The sequence below is a fragment of the Bactrocera tryoni genome, chromosome 5, assembly GCF_016617805.1.
Source record: "Bactrocera tryoni isolate S06 chromosome 5, CSIRO_BtryS06_freeze2, whole genome shotgun sequence".
Taxonomy (NCBI): domain Eukaryota; kingdom Metazoa; phylum Arthropoda; class Insecta; order Diptera; family Tephritidae; genus Bactrocera; species Bactrocera tryoni.
The window spans coordinates 12,840,032-12,862,316 of NC_052503.1; the positions used below are offsets into that span (position 1 = coordinate 12,840,032).

Here is a 22,285-nt window from a genome sequence, read left to right on the forward strand (position 1 = left end):
ATTACAAATATTAAAGTATTAATTAATAATAAGTAACTATTCATTTTCAAAGACTTCTATTAAAATTAATATTCTACAATTATGATTGTATACTGATTGTATAAACAATAATTTTTCTTAGGAAGTTAATTTATTTAAGAATATTTAATTAAGAATAGAAATGCATGTATGTATTTAATTACAAGCGTAAACCTTGTGTTTATTTGAAATTTAAAAACATTTTACAAAACTATATCAATCAATATTTATTATTAATTGTAGTAAAACTTATCAACCCTGCTCTTGACAGTGTTCTAAAAACTTTAGCACTACAAAAATATGGCCATCTCTTCTACTCTTTGGCAATAGAAAGCATAGCCAATCCAACGTCAACATACGGATCTCTGTCAAGACGTTTTTAGTCATTTCTTTTTGCGGCAATTATTCGTCTGCTCGTTCGTCGAACTTGTGCCGTTTGCCGTTTTCGTTTTTTTGCTTTCGCAGTCGTCGTCATTATTAGTTCTAAAACTGTGAAAAATTCCAAGTGACTGATGTAAAAGTGAAAAATATGGCGAGTCTTGTGGGCGAACAGCAAATTTCATCAAATAACCAAGAAGGTAAACCTCTAATTCAGGAAAAAATCTTACCTAAATGTTACGATGGAGGCAGATGACATTTTCGCATAGAAATTTTATAAAATTGATTGCTTTTCATGTGTGAAAAAACAATCGATTGTTGAAGAGCTGACGAACAACCTTGAGGGCAGCGGCGCAGCTGAGCGAAAGACAGCGGTAGCCGCGCAGCAAACATTTGCTATTGTGTGAACCTGAAAAGAAAATACTTTTTTCTCATCATCAAGGTGCACCACTCCAGGAAGGAGTGCGTGCAGAAAAAAACGTACTCGATATTATACGACAAACTGCCAAGTGCAGGGGCCAACGCAGTGTAGTGTTCAACATAACAGATTACGGGGCCGAAGAGTTTAAAAATAAGTCAATCGAGTTATTCCAGAATAAAAACTGATTTGCTATTGCATTATGTCAAGCATCTTGTTGCACTTACATTTCTTGTAAAGCTAAGGCAATGCTTTTCAAATCGAATAACAATATTAATTTGTTCACCGGGAAAATTAATCGATGGACACTAAATATATTTTATATATAGAAAGGAGTCAGGTGCTTTTTAAATGTTGAACATTTTTAGAAATGTTGGCAAATAGTGTAATGTGTATATGAAAATTCGCAACTATGTGGCAAATTTATGTATATGTAATTGGCAAACTTTGTTCGTGATATGCAGCGCAGTCATAGACACACCAGTGCTGAATCATCCATAAATGTTTTTTAGTGTTCACCGAAAAATATGTAATTCCTTTGTCCTAGTTGTGTCAGCGGTATGGCCGCTCCCTACTACAGTGGTAGGTTACTGACCTTTAAGGGCCGAAATATAAGTTTAATTAGCCTTTGGATTTGAAAGTTCTAGAAATATCAAACCATTTCATTTATTGCGAATATTGTATAAAGACTTCGCATATTATGATAATATGGAGTTTTAAACAGAGTATTTTTACATTTAAGAAAGTAGTGGATACATATTTTATATCTTTATACATACCCGTATCATTAAAATATAAACTGTGTTATAGTGAAAGTCATTGGTTATACAAAAGAACCAAGCCTTATACTCATTTACTGATAAATTAGAGTTAATCAAATATTGACAGATCATAATTAGTCATGTACAAATGCATTTGATATGAGATTTTTCTAACAATCGGAAATTATTCTTTAAACGAAATTGTTCAAAGATAAGATGCATTTGTTCTGATAGTGTACATGTGTAGTTAAACTCTGTTCATCACTGTTTCTTATATTTACTGTGAAATGCCAGCACGATTATTTTCTTTATCGCTTAGACGCAGTATTTTGAAGGGCATTGTGAAAGTGTAGTTGAAATATATTTTCACTATTTTCTCTTATATTTGATTTATTAGTAGATAACTACTTGTTATTGTTTTCTTTCGTTCCCCTACTTCTCTGTCTTATGTTTATTTTACTCTACAGCTGATTTGACTAATACATGGAATTGTGCTTGAAAAATGTTTACCCACATCTATATATACATATGTATATGTATATGCCTTGGCATTTGTATGGCTAGTGTGAAAACAGCTAAGAATAGTGACCCAACGACAATAAGCACCGAATTTGTTAATCCACCACTGATCCATTGAAAATTTGTGGAATTAAAATTTCCTACAGATTTTTTAATATCGTCTGCCTAGACGTTGCCTATATCTTTTGATGTTTTCTTTCTTATTTTCCTGATTTAATTTTTTTACTAATCGTGCATTTTCTTTTATTTTGCAGCTGAACCAGTTCAGAAAGTCGATAGTCGAGAAGGCAGTGTCGAACGCAAAGGTAATTATTATAATTTAAAATTACTGCACGCACACAAGTTCAATATACGTTATACATATGTACACGTATTCGCATTTTTCTTTTGCTAAATAATCATGCTAATAATTTTACATTCCATTTTCCACTTTTAACTGTAACGTGACAAAATTGGGCAAAAAAATATTAACTCAAAATTGAATTGAAAAGCCGATTTCGCATTTAATCCGTTTTCTGCTGTGTGTCTCCCCAATTCCATGGATAGTGTAAATGCTAAGAAAACAATTTTACATTGGTTTGCGCAAGTGGGTGGAGATGATACTGAAGCGCAAGGTAGTTGAGTATACCCCTTTACAAGTTACTAATTTGTACATACAGTTGCAAAATGCTTATTACCGATATTGGAACAGATTTGCGGATAAGGGATTACAAAGTGCATGAAAAATTAAGTTAAACTGTAAATAAATACACATAATTATTTATAAAAATAGCTCAAATTTGCAGAATGCTTAAAAAGTATTTTCATATAAAAAATTTCTAAGTATAAAGTTTACTAAAATTTACGTTACACCCATTTTTCAGCCAAATTTTGGACTTTTCTCTTAACCTAGATTTATTTTTGCGCACCCATGGATTTTAATTGCCCTCCCTAAATATATACATATGTATATTTAAAGTAAGTAAATGCGCATTATAGCTCTTTTCATATAATATATTCAAGTATAGTTCTTTCGTAACGTAAAATTGTTTTTATGGCTATCAATTGATTTTCCACCCTATTCCCCTCCATTGACTTTTGCACTTGAGCTGACTTGACTTTGTCACAATTAAGCGAACGCAAAACGTTACCAAGATGCAAAAAGTGGAGCTTTATAATTGAAAATTTAAATTCATTTATGCATTGAATCTAGAACATATGTTTCTGCATAGCCTATATCATGTAATCTGCGAAATGCTACTAAAAACCGGCAATAAAAAATACGACCTAAATTACTAGAAATACATTTTTGTTGATGATGCAAGCGCCTCAGCTACGTCTAAGCAGGAATTCACAAACATAAACGCAAGTAAAACGCTCGACATTTAGCAAAGAAGACGCCTATGTTACACATACTAGCTAATACTATATGAGCTACATACATGTGCACAACATTTTATTTACTTGGCATTTATTAAGTATGTTAGTGTGCAATAGCTATAATTGACATTTTGTTGTTGCTACCAGTCAAGTTGTCTACAAAGTTTTCTTATTTCCCAATCTCACAATGTAATATACATATGTACATACATAACTATATGCTAGCTCAATTAGGTGCTTTTATATTACACATATGCATATGTATATATTTTTGTTTATGCATAGACTGGAAACGCAAGGTAGAGCAGCCGATTTATGCCGGCAAATGCCACAAAAGCTACCAAAAATTCCTATTAATCACTAAAATATTCGCGACAATGTTGGATGCATGTACATATGTACATACGCCCGAACATTTGTAAATACACATGAGTATATAGTTGCTCAAAATACAAAAAAAATGAACCAAACTGCAGTTATATCATTTAATTTTTCATTGATTAGGAAGTTATCATTGAAGTTATTTAATATTATAATGTGAAAAAGCATGCAATTCAAATTAATACAAGTAGGTATTGAAGTAAATTATTAATTATTAAAAGTTTGAGTTTGAAAATTATTTTCTTAGTTAGGTATTGGCATCTTTCGCACCAACCAGGTCAGATATGAAAGTATATACACTTGTATGTCGTTAGCAAATTACCAAGCGTGCAAATTGATTAAAAACTTATATAACACTCAAAAGCAAATCTTATATATAGTACTAAAACCGAGTGTATGTGTTTGTGGGCAACACTTTCCAATTTCTACCATACCTCCTACTGACATGCTGTCAGTTTAACCACATAGCCATTGATTGAGCGCTTGTATCTTTCCAGACGCATTTTGCTATTTTTTTCTTTCCGAAATCGCTATTTTATGCTTTACGTATTAGCAATTTAAATTAAGCTTGGCATTGTTTGTCGTCTTCTTTGTTTTTAGCTCCCAAAATAAAAAGCAAAGAAAACAATTAAGTGCTTCAATTTGCTCGCACTTTGCCTGCTCATATGCCGGCCGCCTATTCATAATTCGATTTCTGTATGTTCGCTGTTCCATTTTAAGTAGCTTTCAGACTTTTTAGAACGTGGGTTGGGTCTTGGAACTCGTATGATTTTGCATTTTTGTATTTCTTCTTCTTTCGCAATGGAAAGTACTCCACTCCTATCACTTAATATCGGGATTTTCATTTAAGTGCCGAACAGAAGTTTATGCCGAGAAGTATGATAGGAAGGTATCTACTACGTATATATGTATGTATGTATCTTACCCGCAAATACCACATATTTATTATGATGACGTCAGTTTCATAGTTGGCTGTTCACGTACATACATACATACCTGCCTGTTGAATACGTATTGCCGCATATTTATCAACTTGAACAGTTTGAAAGTTGACACACAATTGTTGGTGGTAGAACATTTCGAAAGTATGTGATGGAATCGCTATTATATTGCACCCAATTGATAATTCCTAAATACAACAAGTATTTTTGCATGTGTTTGTAATTATGTATTCATTCAGATATCATGTAGCTTTTTAGACATGTGAGTTTAATATTAGGAAATCTGCCGAAAAATATTATCTGTGTATGCAGAAATTTTTGTTTGAAACCTAAAAATATTGTATTATCCTATTATTTGCGATATAAAACTGCACTTAGTTACTACAAGGCGCGATTTTGATCGATTGTTTGGAAAGGTCAATTATTTTGATATCGATATGAGGATGATTAGCGTTTTATAAACTGATAACACATTATTTGGGTATATAAATAAATTATGAAAGCATTGAAAGAGGAAATAATATTGATTCTAAATTTATTTGGTATGGAACTAATAATACAGATATGAAAGGTATGCATACATTTTAGAGAGGAAAAATGCACCCACTATAAAGTTTCAACTTATAAAAGTTATTCCTGCCCCATTTCTAAGTTCTAAGTATACTTCTTGAAAACTTAGCGCTCAATTATTATAACCAGTGCTACCTAAAATGAACACTTACATTGTATTAATTCTGTGTGATCAAATATGACCCGGACTGACAAAAATCTACACACATTTTCATGTATCATCTGAATGAATCTCTACTGTCGCTTTCCAAATATACTTCTGAGCCAGTACAAGCTTACCAACGCTTAATCTAATTTTCTATACACTTGTTATAAGCCTCGATGGTATGGGGGATTTTTTTATTCCGGCTCATTTTTGGAGTGCCATTCACCAGAGTGTTGCACAGTTTCGACGTCATCAGCTTTCGTCACCAGTAATGATCTCGTATGCGACCTAAATTCGATTTCGTATTTGCAAAAGCTTCAGATCTTTTGGTACAAGTGTAGCCTTTACACCTTTCAAAACATTAACCAAAATGTGTGATTCGACCCATAAGAGGTGTTGATTCCACACGAACATAAAAAAGGTTCCACTAATCCAGAAAAAAAATAACGTTTCGGTTGGAGCACGCAATTTAAGTGGAGCAGTCCGGATTAAATTTGATCAGAAGGTATATCATTCTAATTGAAAAGTTTCATCATTTTTTGAGTAGATTCAATAGATATGATATTATATTCTCTAACCGACCTTTGGCTAAGAGTTTAAATTAAATTAGAATTTCACATATCATACGATTTGTTGTGGTCTATTTAAAATGTATTACTTTTTATTTCCTCGTTTTCATAAAGTGCACACAACGGCATTTTCACATTTGCCTTATTTTTCCACATCTTGGATACAAAGTCGCCTCACGTATTTGCGTTGCATGCGGCGCTTAATTTGAATTTAACAAACTAAATGCACTTGAAATCTATTAAATGAACTTAACAACAAACATACTTACATATGTAAATATTATACAGTCTTTGATTGTGAACTTGTAAACGGTGCTTGGTTACCTACTACATACATACATACATATTCTAATGCAATTTTGATATGTAAGTTTGCATGCGGAATCTAAAAGCCCCTACCACTTCGCTTTCCTCTCTCTTGAACTCTACATGCACATAGTGAAGTAGCAAGTGCTACTCTCCACCGCTAAAAGACATTGGATTTACTATTTTTATTTGCACTCATTCCGTTTTTATTAATACAATTTTTTTGTTGTTTGCGGTTTCGCATGTTACTGCCGCAAATGCATAACATTGAGCGTGGTGACGCATATACATATGTATGTACATACATACATACTCTTAATGTAACAGACAGTTAAAGAGTCGACAACATACACACTATTATTAAGCGCTACATAAATATATGTACATATATGTAAATATGTGTTTGTGTCTTCTACTGCCTAACTAATTTCAAATTCTCCAACATTCCATGCACCAACCAACCAAAAATCAAAAAACAAACAAATCAACGCACCATCCACTCACCGGATCGAAACGAAACGAAAACCGTATCCAAAAAACCACATACAATTGCGCCAATTCGAATGTGAATGCGAATATTTAGTGAGTAAAGACCGTGACGAGAAGCTAAAGTTGGCACGGGAGCGTCAAAATGAAGAAAGACAAAGGAAAATCGAAGAGCTAAAGGCGCAAGCGGAAGCGGCGCAACGATATCGCGAACAAAAAGAAGAGGAACGTCGCCGCCGCATAGAGGAGATACGACAACGCGACACGGAGAAGCGACACCAAGTCGAAGAACGTAAACGCGCCATAACCGAGGCGGAAAAGGAGCGCCGCGAATATATATTGCGGAAGAATCAGGTATGCTGGCAGCGAAAATGTAACGTAAACAAAGCAAGAATGCAAGTGTTAATGCACTTGCAGCTTTGCAATTTGTTGCATTTTGCATTTGCAGGTGAAATTGTTAATTAAGCACAAATAATATTTTATACGTTTGTTAGGAACGCGAATCCCGCTTGGAAACAAAGAAAGGTCCGCGCAGTACAGTGGCCTTTGCTTTCGGCTCGTCGACACCTCGCCTATTGGAGCCCGATTTTGGACTGGTATCGCCAAGCACTTATCTGGGTCATCGACGGTAAGTAATTCAAATTAATTATGCAATTGTAACAATTTAAGGTCTGCTTGTGCATTTGCGACTCTGCGGAGTGAATAGAAGTAAACGTGAAGTTATTTGAAAGGAATTCAGATGTTAGTATGCGGTTGCAACTGGCAAGCAAATGGCGACTATTAGCTTCGAAAAACACTCGTGTCTAGACAATTTCTTCCAAATAAGTCACATTTAACTTTTTATAAAATAGTATATATTTTTTTGAATCCTAATGTTGTTGTAACGGCATAATAATTCCGAGTTAACAGTTCTTGGCCGGATAGAAATTAGGGTCCGTTCTGGTTACGTAGGCCCGACTGTCATGGAAACGGAAGCATTAATAATAACCGTTTTCGATATACTCGATACTAACTCGTATATTTGAAATATTCACATATATTTTGATGTTTGTGAAAAAGACATTTTTATTACCTACAACTTGTAGTTTCTCAAAAATCGGGATAAACCGTTTTTTACACTTTAGAACTCAAAAACCAATTTTCTTCCATTTACTAACCTCAGATCGCCCATAAAGAAATTTTTTCTTTCATTTTTGTTACTTTCCCCTCTTTTGTCAATGAGTTTCATCCTATTATTATTAATTTTTTTGTTTCAAAAATGATCTACCCTGGTCCAAAGCACAAGTATTTTGCTACAAATGCATACCTCAACTTTTTTAATTGTTTAACACCAAATACAAACATATTTCATTTTCTACAGGTCGACGTCGATCTCTAATGTTACTGGTGCTTCATTATCACGTCGTAGTTCTGAACGTGAACTGACCGACAGTGGTGCCAAGAAGCGTGCAACATCGGCCGGTGGCACGGATCGGCATGAAGGTAAGTGTAGACGATTAACTCGCACTCATTGCCACTTATCACGTTTGCAGTTTGTAAAAGCACACAAGTTAGTCAACACCAGGAACTCTCACAGTATCACAAATTAAGAAAGCACAATGCAATGGTGATCGTATTCAGCTGCAACCTAACTGTTTTAGAAAGCAAACATTTGTTGAATCACGTCACCATTAACAAGTGTCTTACTTAATTTCACACTTTAATAAATTATCTCTATTTTATTAATGGTTTTTAATAATTTGCAGTCGAGAAACATTTATTTATATACATATATATATGTTTTATATTTTACTTTTTTTTCTTGTGTGTATTTTCCACTCTTCGTTATAGTTTCGAGCTGCATTTACTGCGTATAATTGTGTGCGTGTGTGCATTGAAATAAATTTCTGTATTTTTCGTATTATCTATGACGTAAATATTTGAAGTATATACAAACATACATAATTTTGATTTAGCGCCCACTGTGATTTCGCTCCTGCTTTATTTTCGACTTCCTCCCCGTATACTCTTGCGAGTTAAATAGCCGATCGTAAAATATTGAAATGTTATGCATACATACTTATATTATTTGCATATTCGCTTGCGGTATTGCAGCCAATGCGCAAAAAGTATTTTTTATTTTGAGTTGTTTTTAGTTTAAAAATTCTTCTAACTTTTGATTTTCTTACAACGCATATGCTTTGGTTGATATACATGAAACTTTCTTCCTTCTATAATTAGTTAATAGGTGTATGTGCGTGTATGCACATAAAAGAAAATATGTGCCATGCATTACACCTTTCTTCTTTCTACTGTTTCGGCATCTCAATACAATATTAATGATACATGCAGCTATCAAACAAAAAATATATTCTCTATCAAGCATCAATTCATTCATTTTTACTTACTCTCTTATAATTTTCCAACATTTTGTTTTTCTTCAAAACAAAAATAAAACTAAAAAAAAACTACTGTTATACATATGTACATGCAGTCAGAAGGTCATTAGTAGACATGTGTATGATTTTACAACCGCATATGCATTTACTACACACATACATACATATATACATATGTACACTTTTATATAGCATTGTTTGTATGATAAATATATATATGTATATATACTATACTATAAACTTAGTATGCAATTATATACGTATCTACATACATACATATGAAACAAGAATAATAAAAAAATATGTAATTAACTTGTATAAAAACAATATGCAATCACCCTATGTACAAATACAATACAATCAATACACCACACAGATCATCGTCGTAAGTCATCATCCATGTATGAAGTTTTCAATTGGGGATACTCGAACGATGAGCCACCCAAACGTTTTTCCCTCTCCATTGTGGGCAGTGAAATCAATATTGATGATCCCCCAGCTGCCACAGCCACAGTCTCGGCAGGCCATGTACGCACTTATACTGCTCATCATCAGGCACATCAGCATCAGCACGGCAACAACAACAACAACCAAAGTATAACAAATACAAGTGGGCACAGACAAAATGTTGCAATAGACTCTGCAAGAGCAGCTACAGCAGCAGCAGCAGCAACAACAACCACAAGCACAGCTGGCAAAAGCAGTCAATCGGCTACAGCAGCAACGACATTTAATTACTCTAGTAAGACGAGTGCGGCTGTGCGCCACACAAATCCAAAGAGAAGATTTACACCCTCTCTGCTCTGCTCGAATGCTCAGAATGTTTTCGTAAAAACTTGTTTTCTGTTTTTTTTTTTCTCGTTTCGTACCTACTAATAATGAATAGTCCAGTTTAGTTTAGTTGCTAAATTTTCCTATTTTCAACAAAAAGATTATCTAAAGTTTTTAGACATACTTTAAATTATCACTTGTTTTACTCGAAAAAATATGTAGATTCTTGATTGATACTCGGATGATGATGATAATTTTAAATATAACATTTTAGTTTATTCTATTTTGTATTTTACAGATAGTTTCCTCTTTTTTATTAATATACTGTTATTTTGTAAAAAAAATCTTGCACTTTTCTTACTCTCTTGTTTCCTTATCGCCAGTCCAACAGCAGTTCCATGAATTTACATTTTTAGTTTTCACTATTATAACAGTATATTAACACCCACATCCGAAAATAGATTGATAAGTGAGAAATGCACCGCGACCTTAGGTCTATTATGCCCCACCCGAAAATAGAAAGCAATTTTATCAAGAAACATCGCCAGAAAAAAATCCAACAAAGATCCGACTGTCGTCGGAACGGTTTTGGTTTCACTTCTAATTCATTGTCTTTCCTGCAAGGTATAAGATTCTATCATAACAAACTGGACTATTTATTTTTGAACATGTTTTTACGCTCATAACCTCACATTAACCTTTTTGTGTTTTTATGTCTGTTCGTAATTTTTTTTTCTAATGAATGAGATACATATAACAATGAAATTAATAATTTATTTCCTTTTTTTAAAATTTGTAAAAAAAAAATAATCCCAGCATGATTTGGATAGTTTTTGTACTGATTGCATGTTCTTTAATCGTAGTATATTGCTCGTTGAGTCACATTTAGTGGTACTGTTTCGATTGTTTGCTCGGATATTATCGCATCGAATTCCTAATAAGTCTGATTACTGAAGTATACCCTTCAAGTATTCGAATCGTAATACTTATTTCCACTTGTTTTTTGAATGCCCAAGTGATTCTCTTACGTAATGTTTTTGTTTTGCATTTATGCTGTAATGCTGTGTGGCATGCTCGCTCAGTTCAGTGTGTAGTACACGCGTACATACATACATACGCCGATATATAGTGCAATTAATATGCTGATCTTGCTGCTTTGCGCCTTTTACCCTTATTTTTTATTCGTAATATACCTACTTTTCAAACGTATTCGTTCGTTTTTGAAGCAAAATACAGAAATCAATACTGTACATTTGTACAAATTCATTCATAATTAGAAAGAAAAAAATCCATAATAATTTAAACAAATGTAAATATCTATGTACTTACTCAAAACAAACTATCTGTACAAACAAAAACACTGTACCACAATTTTACAGACGATAGTGTCGATAGTCATGCAACACAAATTGTGTTTAGAAGTGTAGCCCGCAGAAAAACCGATTTGATGCCGACAATACCCAGCCCCAGGGACGGGCATTACGGTTCCAGATCGTCGCTGAGCCACACGCCACGCACCCCAGGTAAGCCAATAACTAAACAGACCAAAACCCAAAAACAAAAAATAAATACATCTAATCAAATCCATACAAACCAATCAACAACAGTAAATAATTCATATCCACCAAACCAAAACTTCGAAACAAACAAGAAATTTATAATTATAATACATGTTAGTAAATACATACCTACATACATACATTCATACATATATCCATATTTTATAAGACTTCTTGTACAAAATCCATCCGAAACTCAAGCTATTGCATAAACATACAGACATCGCTTCAGAAAACACGTCCATTCCATCACTCTTTCTCTTCCAACAGTCTCGCGTTTTCTTAAATAATTATTTTTTTTTTGTTTACTTTTTTTCTATCGTTAAGTTTTAATTTTTGGCGTTAAAAAAATGTATTTCTGATTTCGTTGTGGCATATTTTCGTGCGATATCCATCCTGCAGCTCGTTAATTTGGTTTTCTTTTTGTTTTTGTTGTAGCATCTTTCGATTTACTGTACATATCATTTTTTATTGCAATATTCATAATTGCCAGCGATTTTCGTCTTATAATCATTACTTGCGGCGTAAGGAGCGATACTGAACTGTCTGTTGTTTTCGGCTTCTCAAACTGTCGCATACTTTTCTGAACCTAAACGTGTTGAAATTTTTACTCTTCCGTGTCCAAATCAATATTGGTCCATGTCCTAGCTCGTTGAGATAATGAGGGTCATCACACAATAATATATGTATATTATCTATACTGTTTCTGTATATTAGCGGATTCAATATTGTTCTTTGATTCGAAACGTTTTAAATTGATTTTTTTTACGAAAAAACGTTCGTACCTTTCTCGGTTCAAAATTTTCACAAAATTACAAAATGTTTTTGAAGGTTTTGGAAAGTGCCCTTTGAGGAATCTTGCCTAGATAATATTCACCACTACAGTTTTGAAGATTTTAACCATATATTTTCAGTTTTTAACCTAAACTAATATCTTCTTCTTCTTCTTAATTGGCGTAGACACCGCTTATGCGATTATAGCCGAGCTAACAACAGCGCGCCAGTCGTTTCTTCTTTTCGCTACGTGGCGCCAATTGGATATTCCAAACGAAGCCAGGTCCTTCTCCACTTGGTCCTTCCAACGGAGTGGAGGTCTTCCTCTTCCTCTACTTCCCCCGGCGGGTATGCGGGCTAATATCGCTTGCATACTTTTAGGGTGCAATAAGAAAAAAACGTTCCCGATTTTTTTACTTTAACTTAATTGAAAGCTAGTGTATTTCTAACAATTTTCCAACATAAAATTATATAATAATAATTAAATATTATAATTATATAATAATATAATTACTTTTTGGATTTATATTTTTTAAGAGAAGTATTGCAATAGATTCGAAGTTGTGAATTTTACTTCGTTATGGTTTAATATTTCGTCTCAATTATTGTAAAGATAGTAGATAGACCATTTTTAGACTAAAACATGTTTTTTCGAAACCAAATTTTAAATAATTATTTGTTTTCATTAAAATGTATTAGCATTTATTCTTCGCTTGTATGCTCGAACTATGGCAGACTCCACTAATTATTCATTTATAAACTCGAATTAGAAATTCTCAAGTTTGCTGAAACTCTTTAGACCTCGAGCTTTGAAACTGACAAATTCTGAGGTTTGCTTATTTGCTCATAAATATTTTCTTTTATGTAAATCACTTATTTATTCTGGAACTAGGCGTTTTCCTTTTCATTTTAAGTTTTGTTTCTTAAATAAACTTTGCTTTAATTATTTTAAATTAATTTCTATATTATTTTGATATTATAGTATTTTTTCCTTTATATTTGGAATTGCAATCCGACTATTTCGCATTTTTTGCTGCATGCCTTAAGCCACTGCAATATTTTCTCCACACAACTGTATTTTGTGCCGTCCCATGAAATCAATCACATTCGCTTTTTCACCTGTACTATGTTTGTAATTTCACTGTGATTATTTGCACCGAACCAAAGCAGCAATGTCACGCGCGTTGTGTTGTTAGTTGCGCCTGCGCCAAACACCATATGCACTTAGAGCGAAATAAATTAGATTATATACTTATTTACGAATATACATTTACTACATCAACATATTTAGATATTCCTTTCGTTCAATTAATTTAAGTTAGCTAGCTTACTGCTAAGTATATTTTAAAATCATTAATATTTTTTCAATTTGCAATTTATGTATTTATAAATTCTGATAATTTCAAAATACTTATTATCAACCGTATGTATTTCAACACAAATTCAACTCACTCAACTCAAAATTCAATTCAATTCACTGCTCCTCTCCTGCATCATAAACAACAACCACCACGTAAACTGTCATCAATCAAATGCGCAAATAATAAAACAGGACGTGCCTTCTCCATGAGTCGTCTGGATCAATTGGCTCAACCGATACGCCGCAATGGCGAGCACATACGCGCCATACTCGAGCGTGAGCGTCGCGAACAGATGGAACTGTTGGACGAAACCGAATCGCTAGGAGGTGGCCGAAGGCGCGGCAGTAAACCACGTCACGGCAGCGGTAGCAGTAGTGCCGGCGGTGGCAGTGGCAGCGGCCCCATGTCGCGCAGCATGACACATCTGGCCAGCGGGCGCGCCAAATACACACTCAGCAGCAGCAGTCCTGGTGGCGGTGGCGTTGGCGTCATGTCAAACAGTTTTCGTCCGCTGAGCGGTGGCCAACGTGATACCACTTGTAAGAGTTTGACACAGTTAAACAATTCGTGGTCGAGCGCTACACCGCGCTCTACACTGGGCTTACAAACAGCTGCTACTAGAAAGTATCTGCAATCATCATTAGCTTCATCACCATCAGCGATTGGGACTAAACGCAGCGAGCAGCTACTAAATCATCTTACTAACCCCTACCGTTTCGATCCAAACTCATTATTGATCATGAATTCTAGTTTCTCAATAACAACAGGTGTGTGTGTGTGAAGTTTATAATTTTTTTTTTGTTTGGTTTTTTTATTACAACTTCTCCCAATTCTTTTACTCGTAACTTTAACAACCAAGCAACCAAAAAAGCTAAACTCCTTAAACATGTACTAGTAAATGACTAAAATTTCTATCGAATATAGAATTTTGCTAATCCACTTCATTGTTATAACTAGAAACAAACTGCATTTATAATTTGATTTTTCAAATGCTAAGTATTTGTGGACCTCCTCTACATTGAATTTCAGTATTTCACTCATTACTCACCTACTCTCCGTGTTAATCACCAATCTATTGATCCACTGCAAAGCACTTACAATCAAGCGGCCATTTGTTTGTGGTTCTTCTGTGTAACATACCGCACTTTTGACTCAATTTCATGTCGGCAGCAACAAACATTTCTATTTCACACAGTATTCATTCTATACCATTCTTCCACTTTACGGTAGTGACTTATACACAACACATACTTTCATACTAGTACTTTTAAATTTTTTTCATTAAACTTGAATCTTTGTGTAAATGAGCTATAAAGTAGATCCTGCACAAGGTTTTTAACTACTTACCACGTCGGAAGCGTCTGTTAACACCATGAAACAACATACTTACACTTTTTTTACCACACTTTATTTAAATATTACATTATTGTACTAGTATTTGCTTGAAATTGTTGAACAAAATCGTCTCATTTTGAGTTTTTTTAGCATTTTAATTGTTGTTAATTCTTTTCAAAAAAAAAAAACAGTTTTGTTCAACAACTCCAGTTTCAAATACCTCGACCTCCTTTGTCTTTTAATAAAGTTTAACTTCGCCGTTGGCTTAATTGTTATGATATATTATATTGTACAGATCTCTATAAAAATTTCGTCAAAAACTTAAATGAAATTCCGAAACACTACTGAAAGTATACTTGTTGAACTAAGAGAAAGAGTAATACAAATATAAACGATTTCTAAAATCAGCTTTTAGAATGATATAAATTACGTAAGGCCACAATTTTGCTAAAATACATTTCTAACATAAACACTTTTGTTCCTGTGTGCACTCTTATAAACACAGTTAAATTATTTATGCTGAAAAAATGTTGGCCTACATTTCGGCGCAAAACCTTTTCAATAGCAAAGCGATTTTCTTAAAAAATTAACTGAAAATCATAATTACAAAAATGTTAATATTTATTTCTTTTTATAATTGAGCTAATTTTTTACCACTCTAAGAGATCGACAATTTTCATCAACAAGTATACTCGCCCGCATTGTTGTCGAATATAATTTCGTTAGCTGTATATATTCAGATATTTAAAATGTTTACCTGGAACTTTGGCTGTTTTTTATGCTAAAAAATACTCGCAAATATTCTTTACTCTTTAACCAAATTTAATGATTACTTTACTGTTATACTCGTATAGCGCCCATTCGAAATTTTGTTTGCAAACATTGTTGTTCCCACCCCCCCAATAGCGGCTAGAGCAGTGGTTCTTTCACACTGCATACAAAAACAACAAAATGCTTAGTATTTGCTTAGCTTTAATTGGTTTTGGGTGTCGCTTAAATGTATATTTATATGTATGTAGTCTATGTAAACGAATTTCGGTTATTGTGTTAAAAATTTTTGTTCCTTAAACTTATCTTCAAAGCAGTTTTTTTTATTTGTTTGCAGTTTTGGTGGTGGATTTATTTATTTATTTTCATTACATCCACACTTTTACAAATACTTTTTATATTTAATTTTCCATAAATCCATCATTTGCCGTTTCATTAATTGTTCAATCAGCGCTCTAGATCAGCAAATTCATTTATTATTTCTTTGTACATATGTATTTTCTTTTTCTTTGTTTTTCTTTAACATTTATTATTCACATGTGTCGTTGTGTTGTTGCATTGGTGTTAGGTTCACGTTCTGGAAATGTCACCCCAGGCGGCAACATCAGCACTTCAAGACCGGGTAGTGCAATGTCCACATCCACAAATTTGTCCACATCTGGTTACGTGGCTAGAAGATCCGTACCGGCTACACGTAAGCAACGGCCAGCTAGTATTGCCGGTACTGGCATGTCGCTGGAGGGTGAGTAAATGTGCTTCTCATACATGTACATAACTACATACAACATACTTACATATGCATATATGTACATTAATATTAATTTGTTGTACATATGCAGGCGCGCCAACATTTCAAACAGTAGTTCTCTATTATGCGTAATATGCTTGGTTGTTATGTTTCTTTGTTCTATTAGTTCGAACTTAAACTGTCTAGACACTAGCAAAACATGATTTTACTAACATTTCGCGCTAACTTACAGACCTAAATAAACACAAAAAAGATAATAGGCCGCCAGTGAAGGCCTCAACACCTTCATCTACGACAACATCAGCACAAAATACCCCCAAACGAACATCAAATTTGATGTCAACCTCAATGATTGTGTCATCGTCTACACGTTTGTCTAGCGCTGAGAAGAAAACACCAGCCAAACGGGTAAGTCACACGCATATAACATAATAAATTTAAAACCCACGTTAAACTATTAAATAAAATTTCGCCCATATTTGTAGGAGTCAGTGACACCCAAAGCCTCCACACCCAAATCGCTTTCAAAAACGTCCAGTTCGGATCGCTTAAACAGAGCTGGCAAGGATATTATGAGTAAATCGTTAATCTCACCATCTCCAAGTCAGACACTTTCACGTAGTGAAAAGGACAAGACGACTACAATTGAACGTAAAAAAGAGGAGGCACCTGCTCCTCCGGTGCAAAGCAAAGACGAAAAGAATTCATTGAATATAGCGAAATCCGAAGCTGAGACTTCGGCCGAAGTATTGGCTGCACCCAATGAGCCAGAAGCAGCAATAGCCGCTGAAGCAGTAAGCTCAGAGCCTGCAGCAAGTACAGCTGAAAGTGTTGAAGCGGTGGTGCCAGAGGCAACTCTTACCGAAACAAAGACGCAGCAGTTGATCGACACTGAGTCTGTTGAGTTGAATCAAGTCAGCACTGCTGCTTTGCCGCCAGTGAAGCAAGAGCAGACGGCAGCTGTACAGCCACAGCCCCAACCACAACCACGCTCACAAAACGGCAGCAAAGAGAATTCAGAAGTGCGTGAACTCACGCCACCAACACAAAATGGTGATAATAATGATTTGATGACCGCCTCAATGATCGCCAGAAATAAGATCACAACCGAAGAGGAGGCGAAGGCTGCATTGGCTGAACGTCGTCGTCTGGCACGTGAGGAGGCTGAGCGACAGGCCGAATTGGAGCGTCAACGCTTGGAGGCCGAACGCCTTGCCGAACTGAAGCGTCAAGAGGAGGAGGCCGAACGCCAGCGCGCTTTCGAAGAGGAAGCCAATCGTTTGGCTGAGGAACAACGTCGTGCCGAGGAAGAGCGTTTGCGCCAAGCTATTGAAGTAAGTTAAATATTGCAACAATTACGCGTTACAGCATTATCTAAAATGCCGTAATTTCTTTCATTTTAGGAGGCAAAGCAAAAGGAAGAAGAAGAGCGTCGCAAACGTGAAGAGGAAGAGAAGCAACGCCTGCAACGCGAGGAGGCTGAAAAGAAAGCCAAGGAGGAAGCGGAGAAGCAACGCATTGAGGTTGCCGAACGTCTTAAACGAGAGGAGAAGGAGCGCGAAGAACGACGCAAACGCGTTGAGGCGATCATGTCGCGCACACGTAAAGGTGCCAGTGGTGGTGGAAGCGCGACAACACCCAACTCCACGCCAGTAAAGGTAAGTGTGCGCAATTTATTTTTATTTTCGGTTTAACTAACCACTATTATATAATTATTCGTATGCAATAGGAAAGCACAACGCCCAAACCGGCAGCTGACAATTTGCCACAGGAAACACAACAAGAACAATCCTTTACTACTACAACAACAGCAGTGGCTAATGCTGTCAGCAGCACTGATAGTAGCTCCACATCGGGCTCCACCACGACTGCGACCACACCAAATCCGCCACAAAACATTGCTGCAGTAGTGCCCACAGCTGTGGTGACCGTGTTGCCCACAAGTGACAAGGTGGAGCCGCAGAATACGCAGGCTATGTACGAGCAAGCTGTAATTGACAAGGAAGCTGCGCTCATAAACAGTTTCTCCAATATGCTAATAGATGAGAATGCGAAAAATCTGCATCAACAGCAACAGCAACAACATTTCCAGCAACCAACACAAATTCTCGAGGTGAGCAATGGAAAATTGCCAATAGACAGTGATGTGCTATTGCAAAATACCACAACAGCAACAACAATAAATACGACTGCCGTTTCAAACGGCAACGGCCATCACATCGAAAATTTAAACAACAAAAAGTAAGCAAGTGAAATTTCAATGCAATTGTCTCTTATATACAATGCACGGCTGGAAAAATATGCTTTTGTAAATTATTTGCATAGGTATTAAGTTCGAGTTACTCACCCCGTTGGGCTAAGGCAAATTAATTTGGTGAAAGGAATTTGGCACTACGTATATATATGCTTGACTCTTCATTTTTACCACGAAAAATTTGTTCAATCTCTCGCATGCTACACGTTTATCAAATATTCATAAGTTTACTTGGCATTTGAAGCGCAGAAACGAAAACTAAATTTAATTTGTATATGCTGAATGGTGTATTTAAGGTTGGCCACGAAGCTTGTAAAACTCGGAAGGAATCTTGGAAAATCCTATAAAATACTCATATAAATAATCAGCGTGTCGAGCTGTATATAAGTACACTAGTCCCTCAGTTTTTGAGATGTAAATCTGAAGTTTTACGCATGTCGCTTTCTTCCCAAGAAGTTGTATCGCGATTATATGATATCGGACCACTATAGCAAGTTCAAGTTCTTGTATGAAAAACATGTTTTTAACAAGATATCTACACAAAATTTGGAACGCTACAATTTTCTGATAACTTTATCAGATCAGGCATCCAAATCAAATTCTTTAAGGAAATGTTTTCATTTGTGTAGAGTATTCCAACTTCGGAGTGAATTTTTTCTGGTTTTATTTTTTATTTTTAGAAACTCATATACAAATATTTATATACACTTTTCGTTATCGAAAGTACTGTAAATATTAAATTCGTTTTTAATTATCCATGAATAGGAATTTACTGTGGTACATTAATATTCGAAATTCTCAGATTGTTTTATCACTATTTGTTCTTAATTCAGGTCAATAGTTTCTGATATCGCTCGTAATTTTCGTGAAGAAAATCGTATTTATGATTTAATTTTCTCAATCTAGTACGCTTCATTTGCCAAGATTCCTCGCTCAACTCAGAAAAGACTTTTGCACCGCATGTTATTAAAAAATGTGCTTGGCATTACGGTTTATTTTGCTTATTTGTAATTGCACTTTACTAAAAATTAATTTCGAAAATTTCCTTATCTTAATTTGCTGGCCGCTTTGATTAATGTTTTTCTTTTACCTCGAATTTTCCTCTCCCTAAAAAGTGATATCAATAACCTGCAGGATGCCGTAACACCAGCAACAAATCAGTTAATTGATTTAAGCATTGAGTCACAAGATATCAACAATGCAGTTAACTTCAACAACAACAACAGTTTGTTAAACACAACAACCGCAACACTAGTCACTGCAGATAGTCACGATAATAAAGGTTTGCAAATGAAACAATTGAACAATTCAAAATTGCAACAACAATAATAATTGGACTATATATCTTTAATTCGTATTTTCACCGATTTCAGATATTTCACTACTGTGAGTCTGAGCGTGCTAGCAGCCTGCAATTATTGGACGCGCAAACTAAAAACTGCAACAAAGATATAATGCTGTACAACTATGAGAATTAGGAGAAAAAAATCTATTGATTGTGGCGCGTTAGCGTTTATTGAAGTTTTGTGTGTATGTGCGACAATTTATGGTTACTTGACATTTAAGGCGTAATTAATACGAGTTTAACTAATTTAAAATTATATATATATAATATAGAAGATGCAAAAAAAATGCTAAAGCCAAGTGCATATTAAGAAAATATTAGCAAAACAAACACTGCTTAAGCTCATTTGATATATTTAAAAAATGTGAAGGAATGAGAAGCAAAAGCATGAAAAAATAAAACCTTTAATTAGGATATAAATATTAAAACACAATAAATTATGATGAAAGGGAAAAGCATAAAAACTACGGCAATTGTTCCTCCCGTAACAAAAAAGAAAGCAAAAACTAAGCATAGTTAGGAGTGAAAATATGAAGTATACATAATCCATTGCTTGAAAATACATATGTATATTGTGTATGCTAAATCAAGCAAAACAGAAAAACGAGCAAGCGAGCAAAGAATATACGATTAACTGCATAGTACCGAAAAGCGAAAACTTTCGAAAAGAGCAACGCATTAAATTTATAAAACATTAAAACTATTATAAAAAACGCATAATTTCTGCTCCCCGTTAAGCAAAAAATCAAAAACACCCAAAAACAGCTATGAAAGCTTAAAAGTTTTCATAAAAAAATGGGAAATTTCCATATTGCGCAAGTTCAAGCAGAGTTAAAAAACCTATGCAATACAGTCCATTTAGCTTACATGCATATTCAACCATATAATGGAAGAGATATATTAAGCAAGAGCGTAAAGTAACTATTTCAGGTAACTAAGGGAACATTGACACGATGCGGAAGAGTATATAAATTAATTATACCCAATATATTTGCAAATATATTATACCAAATTTAAAGCAATCCTGTACGCATGCGCCGACGCGCGTGCTAGCCACAGTGCTGCATACGCTTTATAAACTGATTGTAGACTATGGCTCATGAGAGTTCTCTTTCTGCGTAAAGCAAAAGCAGTCAGCAAACGCATATTTGTATTGGGCTTTAAAGTAAAACTTGGATATGTATTTTCCGTCTTATTTTAGTACTTTTTTATATTTATTTCAAATATACCCTGTATGCTGCAAGTGTGTTTGCCTGTGTCACGACAATATTTCTTATTTGCTGTATGCTGAGAAATGTGCTAATATTTATTGGTAATTTTGCACTTGAAGATATTGATTTAAGCCAAGGGCTAAAAATATGCATCTATATTTCTTTCTTTAAAGATATATAGGTTAAATTTATCTTTTATCTAGCAAATGCTTTACACCACCGATCAAATTGTTGGGTTTTTAGCTGCTTTTCTCGATTCGCTCATTATATTTTAAACAAATTCATGTTTTCAAAAAGGCTAAGCGCATTAATGATGCGTCACTTTAAAATAACGGTATTAATTCTAACTGTTGAAATAATCAATTGATTACAATTTCGTCCTCTTATATGAGCATATTTAGTATGGTAAAAGAAAATAGTAGATTTTTAGTGTTAGAATCTGCTAAATTGGCTTGTACCTTAGGCACCAGACACGTAAGCAGGCAACACTTGGCAGTTATATAGTAAGAAGCCAGTTTGGGCAGCCAGTTAATTATGCAAAGAATCGGTGGCTAGACAAAAAACTGTTTAACTGAAAAGTAAAGTGGTAGACGCGCTTTAAAATATTATGAATCAAAAGAAAACGAAAGCGAAGCAAAGTAATGTATATCAGCAATTTAGTGTGCGAGTTAGATTATATATATATATTTATGTGTAGTTAATGTATTTTCTGATTTTTTGATGCATATATATATTTTTTAATTTTTATGTTATCTAAATTTACATTTACATATACATATATTTGCAAAGTTTATACTTAAAAATTAGAAAAGAAAAAAAAAATCAAACAAAATGTTTTAATTTGTTAATATAACTTATTTATATATACACATTGTAATAGCTGATACAACATTAAAAAATAATTTTTTCATATAATAACTTCGAGCATAT

The 22,285-nt window shown here is 34.4% G+C and overlaps 1 protein-coding gene across 10 annotated transcripts; it reads left to right on the plus strand.

Moving 5' to 3' along the window:
* Positions 1–436: 436 nt before the first annotated feature.
* LOC120778937 (ensconsin) lies at positions 437–21,978 on the plus strand. Of its 10 annotated transcripts, none has more exons than XM_040110984.1 (15): positions 440–596; positions 2,349–2,399; positions 6,949–7,205; positions 7,346–7,479; positions 8,212–8,333; positions 9,606–9,971; positions 11,380–11,523; positions 13,886–14,461; positions 16,366–16,539; positions 16,778–16,953; positions 17,031–17,879; positions 17,949–18,203; positions 18,275–18,786; positions 19,915–20,081; positions 20,173–21,978. In XM_040110984.1, exons 1-15 carry the CDS (start codon positions 548–550, stop codon positions 20,187–20,189), a joined length of 3,849 nt encoding a protein of 1,282 aa, XP_039966918.1. In that variant the 5' UTR covers positions 440–547; the 3' UTR covers positions 20,190–21,978. The 10 variants fall into 10 exon arrangements, with proteins under 10 accessions (XP_039966921.1, XP_039966918.1, XP_039966919.1 ...); XM_040110985.1 differs by having other exon boundaries at positions 442–596; positions 13,886–14,233; XM_040110987.1 differs by lacking the exon at positions 20,173–21,978 and having other exon boundaries at positions 437–596; positions 18,275–18,658; positions 19,915–19,996.
* The last annotated feature ends 307 nt before the right edge of the window (positions 21,979–22,285 follow it).

Bases quoted from the DNA above. Each gene is read 5' to 3' on its own strand.
- LOC120778937 (XM_040110984.1), top strand. From the start codon at position 548: ATGGCGAGTCTTGTGGGCGAACAGCAAATTTCATCAAATAACCAAGAA. The intron at 17,880-17,948 runs GTAAGTTAAATA...CTTTCATTTTAG, and splicing joins GTTTGCGCCAAGCTATTGAA to GAGGCAAAGCAAAAGGAAGA. The intron at 18,787-19,914 runs GTAAGCAAGTGA...CTCCCTAAAAAG, and splicing joins GAAAATTTAAACAACAAAAA to TGATATCAATAACCTGCAGG.